A 21,920-nucleotide genomic window follows, 5' to 3' on the forward strand; every position below is an offset into this window, starting at 1 on the left:
CACACTTCTAAGTAGGAAGGTGATGGTGAGTTTTTCCCCACTCAAGCTAAGCACAAATCCTTAGAACTTCTTGGATTGTGAATTGGGGACTGATTGGCCTCTTAAATAGGTCTGAATGTACTTATTAGGATTTCGCATAAGGTACCTGCATTTTAGATAGCTCTACGATTTTTATGCATGTCGAAGGAAGGTGCTAAAATTTTAAGTAGCAACCTCTGCTCTTTAAGTTTTATGCATCTCTTGTAAGATTGAGGGAATGCGGAGCATCTTGTGCAAATTCAGTGCATTTTTTAATACTGGGGATTTAAAACATTGTTGATGGGAAAGGGCTTCAGATTGCCTGGAAAATGTGAATGGTGCTAAGTTGAAGTTTTTCTTGTGGTTTATTTGGGAGTTGTTTTCTTTGTATAGTTCAGATATGAATAATATGGTAGGCTTTGGGGTGTTTGTGTTTTTCTCATTCATTCATTTCATAATATATAGTCTTATAAGCATATCGCCGTGCTGTGGGCAAATGCAAATAGTTCAACTTGTGTCTTGCCCTTTAAAAGCAAGAGAAATAAATATTTTTGTTAAGTGTAGCACACAAACTGATTCCTTTTTTTTTTTTTTAATTTTTTAAAAGATTTTATTTATTTGACAGAGTAAGCATGAGTTGGGGCCAGAGGGAGAGAGGGAAGCAGGCTCCCTGCTCAGGCTCCCTGCTGAGCAGGGAGCCCAATGCAGGACTGGATCCCAGGATCCTGGGATCATGACCTGAGCTAAAGGCAGACGCTTAACTGACGGAGCCACCCAGGCGCCCCATGATTCTAAAATTCATACGGAAAGGCAAAAGACCCAGAATAGCCAAAATTATCTTGAAAAAGAACAAAGTTCTAAGACTCACACTTCACCAGTTTCAAAACTTACTACATAGCTGCTATAATCAAGACAGTGTTGTACTGTCATAAGGATAGATATATAGATCAATGGAATAGAAATGAGAATCCAGAAATGAATTCTTAAATTTATGGTCATTTGATGACCATTCCATTGGGAAAGAATAGTCTTGTCAATGAAGTGTTGGGACAACTGGATTTCTACATGCAAAGGAATGAATTTGGACACTTATCTCACACCATATGCAAAAGTTAACTAAAAATGGATCATAGACATAAATGTAACAGCTAAAACTATGAAACTAGAAGAAAACATAATCCTCATGACCTTGGGTTAGACAATGGTCTCTTACGTATGACACCATAAGATAAAGCAACCAAAGAAAAAATAAATAGGTCTTCATGAAAATAAAAAGTCTTGTGCTTAAAAGGACACCATCAAGAAAGTGAAAAGATGATGCACAGAATGGGAAAAAATACTTGCAAATCTTATCTGAAAAGAAACTTGTATCCAGAATATTTTTTTTAACTCTTAAAATTCAACAGTAAAAAGAAAAAAAAATTTAAAACTTATCTAAGAATTTGCATAGTCATTTCTCCAAAGAAGATGTACAATGGTCAAGAAGCACCTGGAAAAATGTTAGGCATTATTAGTCATTAGAGAAATGCAAATCACACCTCAGTGAGATACCACTTCAGACTCACTAGGATGGCTATAATCAGAAAGACAATAACAAGTGTTGGCCTTGTAGGCAGGAATGTAATATGGTACAGTCACTTTGGAAAACAGTTTGGCACTTCCTCAGAATGTTAAACATACAGTTACCATGTGACTCATTGATTCCTAAAATAATGGGAGTTATTGTATATATCCAATTTTGTAGATACCCAAAAGAAATGTCCAACTGATGAATGGATAAACAAAATGTGGTATATCTACATATATTGGAATGTTATTTGGCAACAAAAAGGAATGAAGTACAGACACAGGATATAATATGGATGAAGACATGCTAAGTAAAAGAAGCCAGCCTTGTATGATTCCATTTATAGGAAGTATGCAAAATAGATGCATCAGTGAAAACAGAAAGGATTAGTGGTCGCCAGGGCATGGGGAAAGTGAAGAATGGGGACTAATTGTTTATGGGTTCTGCGTTTTTTTGGGGGGTGATGAAATGTACTGAAATTAGATATTGGTGATAATTATATTCCATGAATATACTAAAAGCCTCTGAATCCTATACTTTAAAAAGATGAATTTTATGGTACATGAATTATATTCTACTAACCTGTTGGGTTTTTTTTAATGATTATTACACAAGGTATTTGATGATAAATATCAAAAAGAAGGATTTCATGTGATGGAGACATTATCTCTAAGCTTAATGGTAGGTAGATGAAGGATTTATGAAAGGTGTGTTTGCATTGAGTGGCTCTTAAGGAAGATGGAGATTTGGCTATGTAGCTGTTTCCAAAAGGAAGGGTTCTGAGTCACAGAATTTAGCATGAGTCAAGGTCAGGAACTCAGCTTAGTAGCTGTATGGGGCCTGTGAGCAGATTGAATTTAAGACGTAATTAGAGGGTGCCTGGGTGGTTCAGTTGGTTAAGTGTCTGCCTTCGGCTCAGGTCATGATCCCGGGGTCCTGGGATTGAGTCCTGCATCGGGCTCCCTGCTCAGGTGGGAGTCTGCTTCTCCCTCTCCTTCTGCTTCTGCCTTCACCCCCAACCCCCGACCTGCGCTCTAAGTAAATAAAATCTTAAAAAACAGAAAAAAAAAAAGACAGAAAGGCAGTATGGTCCCAGATTAGTGGGGGGATCTTGACTGCCAGCATAAGGAATTCTCTGCCGTGTTTGTTTCAGCTCCAGAAAGTTGATTAAAAAGTGACATACCCAGGAGCTGTGTGTTAGAAAAATGCATCAGTGGCAGAGTATGGCATTATATGGAAAGGAGGGCGCTCACCCGTGGAGATACCCATTAGGAGTCTGATGCATTCTGTTTGAGAAGAAGGCTTTCCTTTTTAAAGTTACCTAAAACTAACTTTGAGCTCTGGGCCTTCTGATACCAACTTGGTGAATTTGAAAGGCCTCACACACAGATGTTATTTTACTTCATTTCCTGGGAAAATGAATCACAGTTTCCTAGTAAAGAGCTGTCTAGGGGTGCTAAACAATAGTGTGTGGCCCATGCTTGGCCAATCCATTCATTTTGGTTCCTTTTTCTTCTGTTGCTCACCACCTGTGTTTTTTGTTTTTATATTTTTCTTTCCTGCCTTCCTTCCTGTTCCTAATTTGGTCTTCTGTCTCCCTTGCCGTCAGTTTTACCTCCCATCTGTAGTCATGAGACAGTTTAGCAGAGAAAATGACCAATATTTCTTTATACAGCATAAAGCTTGATATTAGCTGTAGGAGAAAAAAGAATGAGGAAAACCTTGTGAAGCCTATATGGACACATTCACATAGGCTATATCAATGAACATTTTAATGGAAAATGTGCAAAATATGGTCACATTTTTGAGGAATTTAATATAAAAATATATATAATATACACATATATAATATGTACATATATTATACACATATATACATATATGGTATACATATATCAAATATAAAAGTAACTGAGGCACGACCAGGCTTTGAGAATTCTTTTAAGCCTCTAACTTTCCTAGAAGTTTGATGTCTCCTGTTTTGCTGTCCTGAATAGCAAACTTAAACCCTGATTGTGCCTCCAGTACTACATAATTAAATGGTCGCCACATTCCCGAGATTTAGGGAACTAAAAGATTGTCACATTTTCAGAGGCTCACAATGAGGCCGTCTAACTAATACCAGCTATTTGATTTATCATTTCTACCAAACACTCTTTTGATCTTGGATTACATTGAAAAGGGTATTTACAAGATAGCCATAGCCATGTCTGTCCAGGTTTAATTTTCCAGTACGAACATGCAGTTAGACTGTTAGGTGCAGTGTAGGCACGAAGATGGAGTTATCCCAATGCAGAGGAAGCTTTTTTCCGTAAAGGATGTGTTGATTTTACTGTTTCGTTTATTTTGGGGGAGTGTTGGGAGGGTAGCTAAAGGCAAGAAGGGTATGTGGCTGGTTCTTCTGCTCTTTTCAGGTGAGACTGTTAGTTTGTGTTGAGACCTAGTATTGAAGACAAACGTGTGATGTCCTGAGAGAAAGGGAGGAAGGAGGGTAAAGTAGGAGGAGGGGGCTGGACTGTGTTTGGAGTCCAGACTCCTACTTCCGAATCTTAGCTCTGTCACTTTCTGTTTTCCTGAGCCAAGTTGCGTCACCTTTCTGAGTCTGAGTTTTATCAGCATAAAATGGGGACAGTTGGGAAGATCAAATAAATTAACTCATGAGAGGATTCATTCACATTGTCTACTTGTACAAATGCCAAGTCCTGTGGAGACTTCATGGAGTTTACCATTCATATCTTTCATAATATGTTAATGATCTACACAACAGTTTAAAACTTCCCGTTTGGCGTAAGTATAGTTCTGGAAAGGTATAATGTTCTCAGTAAATTACTTAAATCATAGTTTTTGAAACCTGGTTATAGCTGATACCCTGAAAATGGCAGTCAGTTGTAGTCCAGAAGTTTATGCTCGAGGTGGCGCTGTTTCCCCATAAATTTGGTGATGTTTTGCATTTTTATCCCTATCTATTCCAAGTCAAGCAAATAGCTAGATATATATTTAGAACCGTCTCTGCCTGGCAGAGTCCCCAGGCCTTCTCCCTGTGATGCCCCACCCAATATCATATTCTGCATGCACACACTTACCCATATTCACTGTAACTTGTGTATGACAGTTGAGTCATCATAAACTAGTTGACCTGCTAGTATTTTTTAAGACATTTATCACAATGATACTTTACAGTGTAGTGCTTTCTTTTTGTATTTTGGATTTTTTTTAGGTCTCAAATACATGGAAAGGTTCTTAATGGAATAAAAGACATGTAATTCTTCCTCAAACTGATTATAGTATAAGGAAAAATATCCATGTGCACTTCATTTTTGCTAGTAATCTGTGTCAAGACCACCATATTACTTCCCACTTCTTGTCAGAAACTACAAATACATTTCACAAGTATGGGCATTCTGAGCTTGATGGCATTTGTTCTATTTTTTTTTTTTTTTTAGATCCGGGGATTTCTGTCACGGTTTGATAATGTCCTTCCTGTCAGTCTGGCGTTTGACAAATGTACAGCTTGTTCTTCCAAAGTAAGTCATTCTGCGTTTGAGGGACTTGTTTTTAAAAATGCACCTATCACCCTTACCAGCCAGAGGCACCGGGACTTTTTTGAGGGGGAGGGATGGCATCTAAAAAACCAGAAGGGATTTGTCATTTATGTGTGTTCATTCTCACAGGGAAACCAGCCTGAGCAAGTTTGACTTATAGTGTACAAAGAGAGACTGAATTAGATATTGTAGTTCTGTATCAATACTGGTATCACAATAATTTTGGCTTGAATGTGAATTTTACTAGGTTTTGTTCCTTCCCAGAGGTTCCTTGCTCACATGGACCATCATAGAGCAATTTTTAAGTGTTCCTTAGAAGAGGGGGGCTACCAGGCAGTCCTCATGGTTTGTCTTTTGGAGATCTACATAATGACAAAAAGTAAACAGAGATTAGGGGCCCCAGCTAGGGAGCCCATAAAAGGGCCCCTTCAGCTTTGATCTTTCCAGAGGCTCTAAAAATAGAGCTGGTATGTCCTCATTGTAATGGGAAACGGCTGATGTATCTCAAAACTACAGTGAGGGCATCTGATTTTTTTAATAGGCCTAGAGATAGTCTGAGGTATTTGTGCCTGTATACTGTGTGTTTATAGCTAATTTTCTTTTGTATGCCTCGTTAAGCCATTGATGGCCAGTCATTTAACCTGGGCTTTTAAAACTCAAGCTTCTTAGTAAGATTTTCATGTTCAAGTGTTATGCAAAATAGTATTAGGGTCATTAATCCCAAACTCTGCCTCTCACTTCTAATTCAGGACTTCTTTGCCATGGAGCCTACATCTGGCAGTATGGAAGGGTTTGAATTCTGGGGAAATTCTCTCCACTCTAAGTTGATAAGCTTTTTTTTTTTTTTTTTAAACTTTACGTGGTCATATCCTGTGAGAAAGCACAATCCTAACCAGTCTAAAAACTTATCTCAGATTTGAGAGTGCTGATAAATGATAATTTTAGGTGCTGAAATATTGAGAGTAATTTTTTTCTTCAAACAGTTAACTAAGCTGTTTTATCATCTTGCATCCCAAGTGTCAGCGTTGAGATTTAAAGTTTACCATTTGTCAGTAGTTACCCACAAGCTGGTTCTTTTTTGTCATCTCTCTGAGATATCCTGGCTGTTCAAGTCAAGGACTCAAGGATGTCTACTTCTGTCTTCACAAACACAAGCTTTAGGATTATATGCTTTTTAGTGAGCACATTGTATTTTTCTTTGAAAGGCTGAGCTAATTGGTCTCAGCATAACTCGGCAGTATTAATTTTCATACTGGAGTCATTTGGCCCAGGTGCCAGTCTTTCTGTGGCTTTATGTAGATCAGGCGTCTCAATGAAATAAAGATAATTGGGTTCTGTAAGTGAAATGCAAACACTGACTCTTTCTTGTTCTTTTTCTAATTAAATTAGCCCTTGAGATACTGTTTATGAAAGAATCACAAGCATACCAGCTAACTGAGGTGCCTTCTATTCTCTGGAAGAGAATCGCTTTGCATTTTTCTTTCACACTTATTGTAAGCATTAAACTAAGTATAGGTATCACTTTTTCGTTAGCGAAGTTAATTCCTCTTGGTGGTCATTCTGAGAGTCCTGCTTTACATAAACATGCTGGACGATTTAATACAAACTGCCTTGGATTTTAACAGCTGTGCTATTCCCATAGCGATCACTTTTCATGTGGTCTGGGTATTAAATTTCTTTTGTGCTGAAAAGGTTGCTTCACTGGTGCACGTATTTCCTTACAGTAGAAACACCGCATTCACTTACTTGGCTAACTTCTTTATTCGCTTAGGAGAATGTCATTCTCTATTATCTGCAAGCCCAACATTAATACTTTGAAATGACAAATCCAATTATAGTTTCATCTCTGTGCATGTGAATTTTTCTTAATGCATACTTAGCATAATATTTTTATACTGAGTCATATCATAGTTGTTATTGTTTCAAAAAGATTCTTTGGGGCTAAAAATGACTTTTTAAAAATTCTCCTTTGATATCCATGAAGCAAGTTTTTCCTTTGGTAGTTTTGGTATTTTTGCCCTTTCCGCCCCCCCCCCAGGACCAAGGCCATACTTGTATCTAATTTAACACAAATACAGACAGAAAGATAGGGAAGATAGAATAAGCTCTGCTGAGTACTAATGCTCTGTTCATTTCCATATTTATATATATGTGTAGACCTTTTATGAGGCCTGAGGTGGGAAAGAATACACTTCTCTACTGTGTCTGGGAAGGCCGAATCGTCTACACACAAATTGTTTCTTATCTTGTTTGGTTTTAACTTCGCATGTAGCCAGATGAATTGTTCCATCTTACAGAAAAAATACTGAAGAATCTGGAGGCAGGAGGGTTGTGAAGAGGCATTTTCATTCCAGTTTCTATTTATTGTCTTACAAGACTTTCTTAAAATGATGGTATCTGCCACAGAATTTCAAAAAATCTTATTTGAAGCTATATGAGTTGTTTTTCTAAAAAGGAATTTAGAGCCAACTGAAGTTTTTATGGATTGCTACCAGAAGGGAAAATAGAATTTTAAAACCAATATTCTTGAAGGAATTTCTCATAATACATTGAATTAGTTATGAGTAGCCTTACACTAAACATTTTGGGGGAAGTTCGGGTATTTTTTTGGTAACTTTGTATTTGATACAATTTTATACTTACAGAAAAGTTGCAAGAATAGTACAGAGAACCTCCTTATACTCTTCCCAGGTTGATCAATTGTTTGCATTTTGTCCCATTTGTATGTGTGCACACTCCCCTTTCCCCACCTACCCTGCTTCCTCCTCCCCACCCTTCTCTTTTTCTTACAACTTTGAGAGTAAGTTGGAGACATTGTGGTCCTTTGCAACTAAATACTTCAATGTGTATTTCCTAAGAAAAGGATATTCTCTTACCCAAACACAATAGATTTTCAAATTCAGGCAGTTTAATGTTGCCACAATACTATTATCTAATCCACAGCCTATATTTTAAATGTTGTTATTTGTACCAGTAATGTTCTTAATAGGTTTTTTTCTCCCAGACCAATTCAGGATCAAGCATGTGTTTAGTTGTCATATCTCTTTGGCTTCCCTCAATCTAGAAAAGTTCCTTAGCCTTTCTTTGTCTTTCTTAACCTAAATATGTTGATATTTTGCCAGTTATTTTGTAGCATTTCCCTCAACTTGATTTTGTCTAATGTATCCTTATGACTAGAGTCAGGTTATGAAATTTTGGCAGAACGACCAAAGACATGATGACCTGTCTTCATGTTAGGAGGCACATGATGTATTTTATCCCCTTTGGTGATGTTAATTCCCCCTTCCCATATTTGTAACTACCTTGCCCAACCGTGAGAAACCTGGCTCTTATTATCCTACATGTATCTACTCACTTGCTCAAGTCTAGAATACACTGAAAATAGTTTTAAAATTGCTAGCTCAGGGGCACCTGGGTGGCTCAGTCATTAAGCTCCTGCCTTTGGCTCAGGGCGTGATCCCAGGGTTCTGGGATCGAGCCCCACATGGGGCTCCCTGTTCTGCTGGGAGCCTGCTTCTTCCTCTCCCACTCCCCCTGCTTGTGTTCCCTCTCTCACTGGTTGTCTCTCTCTTTCTCTCTGTCAAGTGAATAAATAAAATCTTAAAAAAAAAATTGCTCGCTCATACCACTGCAGAAAATAAACCTAATTAGAGTTCGATTTTTGTGCATAGTTCTTTTTTTCTAGATAAAATTTATATACAGTAGAAGGCATGAGTCTTAGAGAACAATTCTGTAAGTTTTGACAAATGTATACATACATGCAACCCACATTTCAGTCAAGGTCTAGAATGTTTCCATCAACCCAGGAAGTCCCTTTGTCCCCCTTCCCAGACCATCTCAAGGAAGGAGGACAGTATGTTGAATATTGTGACCATTCTCTTTGCTATAAGAGGTAAAGCTAGGTACCCTGGTATTTTATGCAACAATGCCTGATTTCTGGATCCCAGAAGTTGACTAGAAACTTCTTTCAAATCTGTAGTTTGGAGCAGGGCTGTGCCTGAGGTGACTGCATGTGCATATTCTTCTTGTTGCACAATCTGTCACCCACAACCTTTGTGATACTGCAGGAATAGCCTTTCATGAAGAAGCAGGCCCCAATCTTGGTTTTCATACCATCTGGGACTTGCCCACTGCACAGATGTAGCAGGCTGTGCCCAGAAACCTGATCTGGGGATTTTAATTAGCAATTAGCAACCCTAATAATACACTTTGGTGTTTACCAGGCCATGAGCTCTTCTGTTGATGGGTTATGATTAAACTTCCCATGGTGACTTGCTATTAACTTTTTTTGTGTATCTTTGTACGTGTGCCTTGAGTGATAGAGAGGGTGTAGGAATAATACATTTTGGCTGGTATCCTCATGTAGTAAATTGTATGGGTTTTTTGTTTTTTTGTGTTGTTTTGGGTTTTTTTTTTTGCCAACCTGTCCATTTATTTTTGATATTATGTAATCCTAACATTTTTCTATCATATTTCTTTGTTACGTAAGAAGTATGAAATAACAATACTCAGCTATTTAAACTTTAAGAAAAACCTCTGTCCCAAAGCAATCTGTTGCCTTAGGTTCTACAAGTGCACCCTTTTGAGGATATAAAGACAAGTCATAGATACTCAAAAAGAGGTTCAAGTCTTGCTGTATGGCTGTTAGCAGGTATTCATTTATTCAGCTGCCATTTGAGACCCTGCTGGGTGCCAGAGATACAAAGATGATTAAAAAGAATGCTATTTCAAGGATGTGACAGACCTGTAAAGCAGCAGTGATCTCGCTTATGTAGTGATAGGCTGTGCAGTCAAGGTGCGTCCTCTTGTGGTGGTGTCCGAGTACCCATTACTTTTTCAAATAGGAGAAACCAGGGATGGCATTGCAGAAGGTGACTTCTGAGTTGATATTAAAGGATGAGTAGGAATTTCTAGAAACACGTGGGAGGTAGAACAAGAGGGGAAGGCATTATAGACAGGGAATTGCATGAACAATAGCCAGAAGAAAGAAAACATAGTACATTTATGCAATTTTTCAGTATAGCAGTTGTGACTGTCCTCTCTGTGAGTGCCATTTCAATTTCAGCTGTTCTTGAGTTGGAATCTAGCGTACTTTGTGTAACATTTGGGGCTGCTGTTTCGAATTTTACAATTCCATATAAAATTGCTTCTCACCTCGCACCAAGCTTAGGGGGTTTCCTAGCCTAAGGAATCCAGCAGCTGCAACAGTGTGGTGTGGAGGCCAGGAAGTCGTTCAGGGGATTTCCAGGGTCCTGGCTCCGAGTCCCTTGCTGGCTGCCGAGTGACCACAAGCAAGGTGCTCCCTGCTCTGTCCGCCTCTGTTTCTTCTTTTGTTATAAATGAGTCAGTTGGATGAGATAAGCTCTGGCTCTCTACTGACCCTCAAAGTTATTAGCTCTTATATTTTTTTTACTTAATTTTATTCTTTATTCCACAGCAATCTATTTTAATTTAGAAAAATCAGAAAATATATTTAAGGTTAAAGAAGATAATCGACAGTATTCTCGCCACTCAGACCATGATTAGCCATTGACCTCTACCCTTCTTGACTTAAAAAAAATTTCTATGTAAGGAGGTATGTGTAAATAATTTTTCTCTCTGAACGTTCCTATTTTATGTTTGAAATTAGCTTTAGAGAGAGGGATTTATGGTGCTGCACCAAGGACACTCCCTGCTTCTCTGGTGTGATAGGGTTTTAAATCTCAATCATTTTTAAGGACTGGCCAGAGCCCAATCGGAAGAGCTCTCCAGAGTTTGTGCCAGGAATTTTTGCATACAGCTTCTCAGTGGCAAATATTACTCAAAACTGGGCTGTGGCCAGGTTTTCCTTCTCCTTTCCAAAAGGGACATAAATCTCTGATTTGGAAAATGATGAGTAACCCCCAGGTTCCCTTTTCCTATCTCATTTACCCAGTGAGGCCTCAAGTCTTCTGTTGTAATGTGTGATGGATTCCATATGCATGGTTGTGTGGTGTAAACTGTATCCCACATCTTGTGCTTAGCAACTAGTGTTTCCCCAATCTCCAGAGCTGCTTGGTTCCCTAAAGGAGACAGAATATCCAGCCAGAGCCAGCGTGGAGTATGTAGCTGCAAGTTCTAACCTCGGAGCTCTTGGCTCTTCACCTCCTTGAAAAACCTTGGACATTTCTCCCTTTGCTTCAATTTCCTCATCCATAGAGTGGGGAAAATATTTTCTGTTTCCCAGGGAAATTGCAATGGCTGACGTGTATCCAGTTCCCTGTGACCAAGTGCCAAGGCCTTTGCCCACTCCAGGGACTGATGTTGACATCAGAAATAAAAAACAAAGACCCCTGTGATTGAAATAGGTCACCTGGGGTGTGTGGAACCCTTTCCGGGCTCACTGTACAAGCAGGTACGATGAGAGGCCTGACTGAAGGTCAAGGCTGCCCTGGTTTTGAGAAGCTGCAAAAACCTTCCATCATGACTCATGACAAATACTGCCAAAACCTTCCCCCTTGATTCCAGAGAACTGTGCCTTGCTTGTTACTTCTGACCAGTGGTCTTCTGAGACCACCTAATTGGTAGTTAAGTTTGTACTGCCTGCTCTTCTCTCTGTCACCTGTGGTCACAAAGACATGGCTGGTTTGCTTGAACACATGTTTTTCTTACAGGATCCTTTTACCATCCAGACCAGAAAGTTTAGAACTGTGATCTTACATGGTTCCACTGGCTGCCTGGCCCAAGTATAATCTTCAGGCTATTGAAAATCTGGGTTCCTTTTAGTTTGTAATTAATCTCATTCACTTTTAGCCTCTCCTCCCCTTCACCACCCCAACCCCCTCCCTTGACAGAGTGGTTCTTAAAATTTTTGAGTCCTGGACCTTGTTCAGACTGACCAAAACAGCAGACCCTGCTTCCCTGAAAAAAACGCAAAGTTACACACAGTTTTGCAGACAATTTTGCTGGCTTCATGAAGTCCCTGAAACATGTCTGTGGATCCTAGAAAAGTACCCTTGTTCTATGAGTTTTTCTTTGGTACCATTCCCAAGCTATTCTGGATGAGACACTGGGGAATGAGTGTTGTAACTAGCCCCACCATGACCTCTTATATGGCTTTGGAAAGTTGCCATCTCTCTCTGGAGCCTCATTTTCCTCAGCTATAGTAAAGAGAGATACAAGAGCTCATCTACAACTGGGTTTTGTTTTATGACTCTGAGATTGTAGAGTCTCTTGATTGATTCCATTACTTTAGGCCCGACTACATTTAAGATGGGGAACATACTGACCCAGCTCAGAGTTCTAAGAGTTTATTGTCACTATTCTAATAGTGCATTGATTTGACTCCTGATGGACAAAGAGCCCCAATTATCATCTACTCATGTTCCTTCTTTCCTTTTTATTTATATTATTTAAATATATATTTATATTTTATATTATTTTTATATTCATAAAATTTTGTGTTATCTCCTTCCCTTCTCCCTCCACCCTTAACAGCTTTGGAAAGAAGGGAGGGAACGAGGGTCATGGTAGTAACTGCTGGGTTTTTTTAATAAGGGAGCCATCAGCTTGAGTTGGGATATCTTTTATGGATGTACGCGCTTGTATATACACAGTTTGTATACAACATATAACTATTTAAATTGAATACTGAAAACACTCAGATAAATATTTACATGAATTTATTTTAATGACTATTGTCCCAGCAGTTCCTTTGAACAAACATTAGAACTCCTAATTCATGATACATTTTTGAATGATACAGAGGTGAATAAGAACCTCTGAAGTTTCCGATGATATCCTTCTAGACAAGATAGTAAAATTATATTACCTGATTAAATAACTTGTTATACCAGAATTATATATACATCCTTACTCAAGAAATATACCTAGCTTGGAAGGCATAATTAGTTTTTAGTAAATGGTAGGAACCGATTAAATGTTTTGAATGGCAGGAAAAATTAATGATTTAATAGATGAGTAAATGAACAGCAAAACAGGATAAGAAAAAAATAGGAGAGTCTGTACTGTCCAGGAACTCACAGTCTGGTAGGTAGTGAAGAATGCCCTTTACCTGTTAGTGCAGAGGTGTGAGTTGTCATTATGCCACGAATGGTAGCTATTATTGAATGTTACATTTCAGTGTTCTGAATATTTATCCACCTGATCTTCTTTTTCAGTTTTTACTGTTTCCTTTGCTTTAGTTGATGCTTTCGATGATTTGTTATTATGTTGCAAGATCATTTCCAGAGCATATTAAAACAAGGAGCCTTTGGGATTCATCAAAGATGACCTAACATTTTATTAAAGGACTCACTTTGGCAATGAATTCTTTGAAGAGTTTTGCTTGCTCTTCTGCAGGATTTTTAAGAGTCTCCATTTTATTTTTTCTAAAAGGCCTTCCAATATCCTGTCCAGGTATTTCTAAAAGAACTTATCTCTGCAGTCTTTTTTGCCATAGAAGTTGTGAACGAATTGTTTGAGAACATCCTATTCCTAAAGTTACTGTCCTTATAACTTGCTAATATAATATTTTATGTGATGACAGTGATAAATTCTAAAGTGTCTAGCCTTCCCTAGTTTTTTTTTTTTAATTTTGTAAAATTTTAAGTAAACTCTACACCACACATGGGGCTCGAACTCATGACTCTGAGATTGAGAGTCACATGTTCTACGAACTGAGCCAGCCAGACATCACCGGTCTTCCCTAGTTTTAAGTAATTTTTTCATCATAGAAACTAAAGGGTTTTTTCTTCACAAGGAAGAAAAGACTACATATTTCTCTTTTCTAGACTACCTAGTGGCTGATTAAAGCATACAACAAAGTTTGACATCTTGAATTTATAGCCATCAGACTGAAATTGGAAAATATCTTCCCTGTGATCCTGAAACGGCTGCAAGTGTGCCAAATGTAAACAGTCAATGGGAGACATAGCAAGTTTTTGCAAATAAGAAGAACCCTAGAAACTACATGAGTGCGTATCCAGGGGGGTCTTGAGGAATGGCAGTATCTCTGGGATAACTGCCCAGCCTCCCACAAGGACTGCGTTGAAGGGTATGTTGCATAGTCCCAAGGCCTGTAGTCAGAGATTACCCATCCTCATGACTCTAGACAGCCTTGGTGTCTTTGTAGTTGAGTCTGAATTCACTGAGCATTTGGATACACTGAAGAACTTTGTCAGCACTCCAACTTGAGACAGAAATCCAAGTGAAAGCAAATTGTTGTTTTCTTTGTAAAGGCAGGAGAGAAAATTTGGGTTTCTCTCAGTTCTTAGTTGTGCTTGACATTTCCCTATCATGTCAGCTCTTTTGTGAAGGACCCTGAAGGGGGAGATGGTAACTAAAGTGGCAGCTGAAGCAAGTTATTCATTGTTGTGTTAATACCTCTCACATTTCCCAAATGTGGGACATGAGTTCAGATTCGCTCTTTATGGGCTCATATCTGGATTTCCTGTTAGTTCAATTTGACCTGACAGACTTGACTTCAATCATAATGCAAGCAGATTTTTAAAAACAAACAAGTACAGACTGACTAACTAGTAGAGTAGCGTGTTAGAGAGAAAACAAAAACACCCACGTCACTTGGCTCTACTGGAGGAGTAAGAGTTTTATTTCCTAACATCTGCTGTTCTTTGCCTAATCGCTGACTGCTTATTTTTGAGAATATTCCAATAGGCCCTTGACACCTGAAACCTGAGGCCTGCGACACCCTATGACACTGTGCAAAAGGACTACAAGTCCCAAGAAGTGGCCCTTCCCAGTGTCCCTGGGGGAGGCAGTGCACTTGTTGCAGTTCTGCAGTGCTCAACTTGGGACAGTTGACAAGTTCTTCTCGGGAAATTGCTTCAGATCTCACAATATTTCCCTCTCAGTAGCCTCAGCAGTGGTGAGTTCTTGACCTTTGAAGGGTGGGTTTGAGTTTTTGGAAAGGCTAGAAGTAATTTGAAGCTGCGTGTTGTGAATCAAGGGAACAAGCAGTTTGCAAGAGAAACTTCAAGAATTAAAAAACTGCAAGAGCTTCAGTTTGTGGGTCTAAATAAGTGAAAGCACCCGTGCAAGGAACTTGGAGTGTGCTAACTTTTTGACTATGAGCTGGCTGGGAGATAACAGGACATTTTAATATGGCTTGTGCCATAGAAATGGGCACTGGCTTTTTAGTGACGACACTGCCCACTGTGTGACAAAGAAAAGTATCTCAAACTTTCTGTGCTTCACTTGAGCAGAAAACAGTTAAGATAATCTTTTTAGTGGCCCTGAAAATTAAATGAGAGCTTGTGTGCCAAGTGTCCTATAGTTGGTACTGTAAATGTTTTTTGGTTTTTGTGGTTTTTTATTTATTTGAGAGAGTGAGAGAGCGTACAGGGGGAGGGGCAGAGGGAGAGGAAGAGGGAGGATCTCAAGCAGACTCCGTGCTGTGCGTGGAGCCCGATTTGGGGCTCTGTCTTGAGACCCTGAGATCATGACCTGAGCCTAAATCAAGAGTCAGACGCTTAACTGACTGAGCCACCCAGGTGCCTTGGTACTGTGAATGTTTTTAATTGCTCCTTCTTACAAGCAGAAATCAGATGCCATTCCCAGTTCCTTTCATAAATAGGCTCACTTTTTAAGTCATAGCCATAAAATCATTCTATCCTTAGAGGCTGAAAAGGGAGGGAAACAAAAAAGGGTAAGCAGTTCTTTTTAAAGGGCATGGCTTCAAGAGGTGAGCAAATATTAATGTGCAAGTTATTAGGTTCTTTGTCTTTTTCTTTCCTTTTTGCTTTTCTTTTCATGTAGGCATTTATTTTTTTTTAAAGGTTTTATTTATTTATGTGACAGAGAGACAGCCAGCGAGAGAGGGAACACAGCAGGCGAGTGAGAGAGGAAGAAGCAGGCTCCCAGCAGAGGAGCCCAATGTGGGACTCGATCCCAGAATGCCGGGATCACGCCCTGAGCCGAAGGCAGACGCTTTAAGGACTGCGCCACCCAGGCGCCCCTTATGTAGGCATTTAATCTAGGGGTTTCATTATTAACCAGAATGAAGCTGAGGTTTAATGTTCCTGGGAATGTGCACTAGGGGACGAGGTGAATCCTCTTATTTGCTGAAGTTTCTATGCAGGAATCTGTGACTAGCATCAGGCCCACAACTGTAGATGAGCTGGCATGAACCTTGGGAAAGACTTCTTAGCTATGTTGCCTCTGAATTCTGAATTCATCCGTGTCCTTAGAGGGCAGAGGCATAAGAAACTCAGGATGGTGGTTCTGTGACAGCACCAGGCCTGCTGCTGTCAGTGCAGTTGTTCTTGCCCTTGTCCCTCACTGCTCCTCAGAAGCCTTTCTGTGGCCCCAAGCATCTTGCCTTCCCTTATTGTGGCTATAAGTGGTTGGAGGCCAGAGCAACATGAGCAGGGGGGGACCATCTGGCTTGGCTTCATCTTGTCAGATGCTGCAGTGTTTCTCTATTTTTCAGCACCGTTTATGGATGTCTTCTCAGTGTCCTTTTAAAGCTTCCCAGGAAGTGTCTAGCAAGAGGGCTACCACATCTAGCAGGCCAAGAGCTCCTTAGGTTCAGAGAAATGACATGGAGGTCCAGGATTTCCAACCCTCTCAGTTCACTTACCTACCATATTAAGCATCTGTCAGACAATGATGTGGCAGGAATAACACTCATAGAATTCCAATGTACTGTCCTTGGGAGAGTTGGGGGGGAAGGATTCCTTTTAAAATTTTTAGCAGTTTTGAGGACTGACTGGTTAAGCTCCTTGGTGAACCAACTGATTATCCTTGGGAGACTTGTCCTTTTAAAGGAGAATTCTGACCCAGAAGAATGTATTTCAGACTGTGACATCAGGAAAATTATGTGCACTAGAGCAACTTCTAGGTGCCCTCCAGCACAGGTGTGGGGGACGGGGATGAGAGTTTCAAAGTTTTTCCTCAAAAAATTGTTTATGACAAGCATAGTTCACTTGGCTGTTTTGGTTAATTTTCAGCTTAAATGTTTCTAAAAAACATTTGGAAGGTAGGGACATGCAGCTGCTAAGAATCCAAGACAGTACTGTTTTGGAAATGCAAAGACTTCTGTTCTGCATTTACTTAAGGAAGTAGGTTAGTTGCCTCCCATCTATCTATTCCTTTGAATACAGATATTGTTTAAATGACATCATTTTGAATAAAATACAGAGTCCAGGTGGTTTGGGGACAATCAGTGGGGAAAAGTTATTAAAAAAAAAAAAACAAAAAAAAAAACCCTTGGGTATCATTGCATTCCAAGGGCCAAGAGACAGAATGATGGTATTTTTGGCAGGCTTCCAGGCCCAGCAAAACCCACACCCCAAGGCTGTCTCTGTAGCTTCCTGTGGTTTTCCCACTGAAGAGAAACAGCCTTTCTCTTGGATGGTCCAGGATGGCAAGTCTGTACATTAGCTCGATCAGCACGATGTTCCTGCTTTGAGGTTATTTCCCAACAGCATCCGTTTGGGAAATTTGATGCACCACAGTTGTTGCAAGCTAAACTGCATTTTAATCTTTTTGGTAGAAATTGGTAGCTTCCAACGGTTACGATTATCTTGCTACCATATGATTTGTAACAATAAAGTCAAGTCTCAGACCAGATTTTGCCACAATGTGAACATTTATTAGCAAGCAGACACAAAAGTTGGTCATTCAACCAGTTCTTATAGACAGAGAAAAACCCAACCTCATCCTTTCCATATGTATCTTACATCAGATATTCAGTAGAGACAGATACAAACATATTCTCCTTAAAGAACATATCTAACCTTTCAGTTGTATCAAGTGATGGAATCTTCTCTTAACTGTCTAGACCCAGGACCAGAAGCTGAGGACCAGAGTGCCACTGCAAAGAGTGGTAGGCTGCTTGGTTTGTCAGACTCTTATAATCCTCGTGTATATAAAGGTTATTATTTCCAACCAGCCCATATATCTTGAGCACTATTACTTTCATCAGAAAAATTATTCCTCCACCCCCTCCTTTATACTCATTAGGAAAACCCTCCGGTGTAGATGTAGGTAGCTATAATTAGTACACTCTGATTTGGGAGGTTGGATCTCTTCTAGTCTTTCAAATGTGAACCAACCACACCTAGATGATGCATTCCTCATTAGGGTGCCTAAAATACTAAGTAGCTACCCCTGTCCGTGCATATACTATGTATGCTGAAGTATTTTAAAATAAATTACAGATAACATAACAATAGGTATCTCTTTATTTGCACCTGGAATATTGTGTCTTGCATAATGTTGCCAGCCATTAATGAGTGACCTGAAATGTCAATTGACCACTGGCCTGCTCTGATGAATTAACCAGAGCCATGGATGAATGATTCACCTGCGGGGCAGAGAGAGAGAATTAGTTGTAGGCTTTTTTCAAGCTCTTTTGCATTCCTCCATCTAATCTTCTGATATTCATGGAAGTATCTCCCACCCAATTTTGCAGAGACATCTTTGTCCAGAGTCATAGAGGAAATAAATTATAGGAACTGTAACTTGGACCTTTGTTCTTTATGGTTCCTCTGTACTAAGGGTAGGTTGCCACCAGGGAAGAGCTATCCCGATTCTTCAGGGACTACGATAGTGCTTTCACTTTGGGACAGGTGTGGGCAAAGTAAGGCCATGTGCTAAGGATATAATACATAAAAGAATGTTGGGAGATGAGTAGTTAACTCATGGTAAGCCATATAATTCAAACCAGCTCTCTTACTGAAGTCACCTAAAGAAACTAGATAAATCATTTTTTTAAATCTTCTTAAACATCGAAGAACTAATAAATTGTGAAGAATTAAGTTGAGATTTGGGAGAGAATGTGACAGAGAGGAGTGAGCCTAACATTGGGCGGGGGGGCTCTCTTGTCTTATGGGCATTTGCTGATCAAGAAAAGGAAGTTGAGAGCCTAAGCTCACCTTTTGTATTCTTTCACAGTTAAAAACTGTAGTCTGGGTCTTATCAAGCTTAGGAAGCCTGGTAAACCATCCCCCACTTTAAGATGGGACTGCCATTACTGAGGAGTACTGGTAACTGGAAGTAAACAGCTCTCACATTGGCTGCAGCTCTGTTTCACGCTATCTGAGTGGCCCACAAACGTCAAGGTTGACTTGGATTAAGATGACTGCATGTAGCTAATGCCTGTAGGTGCCAGGTAAAAGCAGTGAAATCTTCTTAGAGGAGAATATCATGATCCCAGTCCTCAAATCACTTCAACAAATAAATTTTCAATTACAGTATCCAGCCATAATCAGAGGTAGCCAGGCACTAACAAAAGCAACAGGCAACAGAAATAGACTCACAGAGATTCTAGATAATGAAATTATCGGAAGCAGACTATAAAATACTACATTTACAGGATTAAAAGAAGTAAAAGCCAGACTTTAGTTTCATCAGGGACTGAGAACTTTAAAATGTGGCTTTGTACATTTTAAAAAAACAAATTCTACAACTAAACTACAAAAACAAAGTGAACAGTTTATAGACTGTCAGACACAGCACAGAGCAAATCAGTGACCAGAAAAAATTGGTTAAAAGAAACTATTCAAGGTGAAGCATTAAGAGACAAGAAGATGGGAAATATAAAAGACAAGGTAAGAGTGCTCTTATCACTTAGTAAATTACAAGGATTTCAGGAGCTCTGTACCAGGCACCTGGGGCAGAGACCAATATATATTTTTTTCTGTTCTCTCACAGAAGCATACAAAAAAAAAAATCAGTGATGGTAATTGAAAATCTGATCAACATGATTAAGAAACCTATTCTAGTGAATACATTGCACCAAACTGTGAAGTGCACATTCTTGTCAAGCACCTATAATATTTTACAAGAATTTACCATAGCCTGGATCATTGAGCAAATCTCAACAAGTATCAAAGATTGAAACTATACAGAATGTATACTTTTATCCCAATGTAATTATGCTAGAAATCAGTAATAACTAGATAACTAGAAAATCATCTCAGTGTATTTATTTGGAAATTCAAATATATACCCCTAAAAAAGTCATGAATTAAAGAAGATATAATGGAGGGCGCCTGGATGGCTCAGTCAGTTGAGAGTCTGCCTTTGGCTCAGGTCATGATCCCAGGGTCCTGGGATGGAGCCTCACCTTGGCTCCCTGCTCAGTGGGGAGTCTGCTTCTCCCCCACTCTGTCCCTCCCCCCACTAGTGCACTCACGTGCTCTCTCTCAAATAAATAAAATCTTTAAAAACAGAAGATATAATGGAAATTAAATTTTTTTTTTTTATGATTTTTTATTATGTTAGGCACCATACAGTACATCCCCGGTTTCCGATGTAAGGCTCGATGATTCATTAGTTGTGTATAACACCCAGTGCACCATGCAATATGTGCCCTCCTTACTACCCATCACCGGTCTATCCCATTCCCCCACCCCCCTCCCCTCTGAAGTCCTCAGTTGGAAATTAAATATTTTTAATGAATAATATTTCATGTAAAAATTTATAGGATATAGGTAAAGAAGTAACCTAATAGAAAAATGGATAGCCTTAAAAGGAAAAAAGGGCTAAAATTAATGAGCAAATATTTATCTCAGGAAGTCAGAAAAGACAGCACAACAAATACAAACAAACCAAAGGTAGAAACTAAAGAGAAGAGCAAAAAGAAGACGAACAAAGCCAAGAGTGTGGAAGTATCTATAAAGTTGGTAAGCCTCTAGTGAGGCGGCCCATGACGAAACAGAAAACACAATTAGCATGTATCTTAACAACATAGTATTGAATTTATTTACTTATTTATTTTTAAAGATTTGTTTGTCAGAGAGCGCAAGTGCGTGCACACAAGCAGGGGAAGCAGCTGGCAGAGGGAGAAGCAGGCTCCCCACTGAGCAAGGAACCCGATGTGGGACTCAATCCAGGGTCCTGGGATCATGACCTGAGTGGAAGGCAGATGCTTAACCGACTGAGCCACCCAGGCGTCCCTTGAATTTTTTTTAAAAAGAGTTTATTTATTTATCACAGAGAGAGTGCATCCACATGAGTGCAAGGTCGGAGAGGGGCAGAGGGAGGAGGAGAGACTCTCAAGCAGACTCCCCCCTGAGCACAGGGCCTGACTTGTAGCTCAGTCCCGTGACCCTGAGATCATGACTCAAGCCAAAACCAAAGTGTGAGATGCTCAACCAACCGAGCCACCCGGGTGCCGCAACATAGTATTGAATTTTTAAAGGTCAGATACAAAGGAATAAATGTCTTAAGTTCAGCATTCAAATACAGCAGAACTAAGGGATGAGGTTCGGGAAGCAGATTTATATGGAGAATTAAAAAGAAGAATAAGGAAGTGGTTATCATACAAGTCAGTGTTTACCTCAGAGAGGCCTGGAGGATGTTGTGATTGTAAAGTGGGCTTTGTCGGGACTTCCGATGTGCTGATGTTCTTGATAGTATTTTAAGCTATAACATTTTATGTCTGTGTTATTTCACAACAGAAAGATTAAAATAATAAATAAGCATTCTTCTTGCAGGTGTTTTCAGGCTCACCCATCATTTACGTTATTCTTTTAGCTATACACAAAAAGGTCTCAACCTGACACACTGCTTTTTAGAGAATGCTCATTCTAGCCTGAAGATTTCTAAACAAGAGTAGAGGTGGCCTACTGTAGATCATACAATTCAACAACCTTACGCCATAAGAGACTGAGTCCAAGGAACTTTACCTACACCATACTTAATTTAAGCCAGCGTATACACACTTTTTGAAATTGAGACTCTACTATGTGTTCCCTCTTATGCTGGGCACCCACATGTACAAGCCTACAGGGCAGGCCGATATATACATGAGTGGAGCAAACTAGGTTGAAGATGACCGGAAACAAACGGGTTCTATGGCTAGCTAG

General features: G+C 39.5%; 1 protein-coding gene across 10 annotated transcripts in view; it reads left to right on the plus strand.

Moving 5' to 3' along the window:
* Positions 1 to 21,920, plus strand: part of ATG7 (autophagy related 7) — a 233,706-nt gene that overhangs the window by 74,874 nt on the left and 136,912 nt on the right. For all 10 annotated transcript variants that reach the window (XM_048226710.2, XM_057311937.1, XM_044385070.3 and 7 more), the window contains one exon: positions 5,029 to 5,109. In XM_048226710.2, the coding sequence (XP_048082667.1) occupies positions 5,029 to 5,109 (81 nt within the window). The remainder of the gene's footprint in view (positions 1 to 5,028; positions 5,110 to 21,920) is intronic.

This window comes from Ursus arctos, unplaced genomic scaffold (genome assembly GCF_023065955.2).
Source record: "Ursus arctos isolate Adak ecotype North America unplaced genomic scaffold, UrsArc2.0 scaffold_14, whole genome shotgun sequence".
Lineage (NCBI taxonomy): Eukaryota > Metazoa > Chordata > Mammalia > Carnivora > Ursidae > Ursus > Ursus arctos.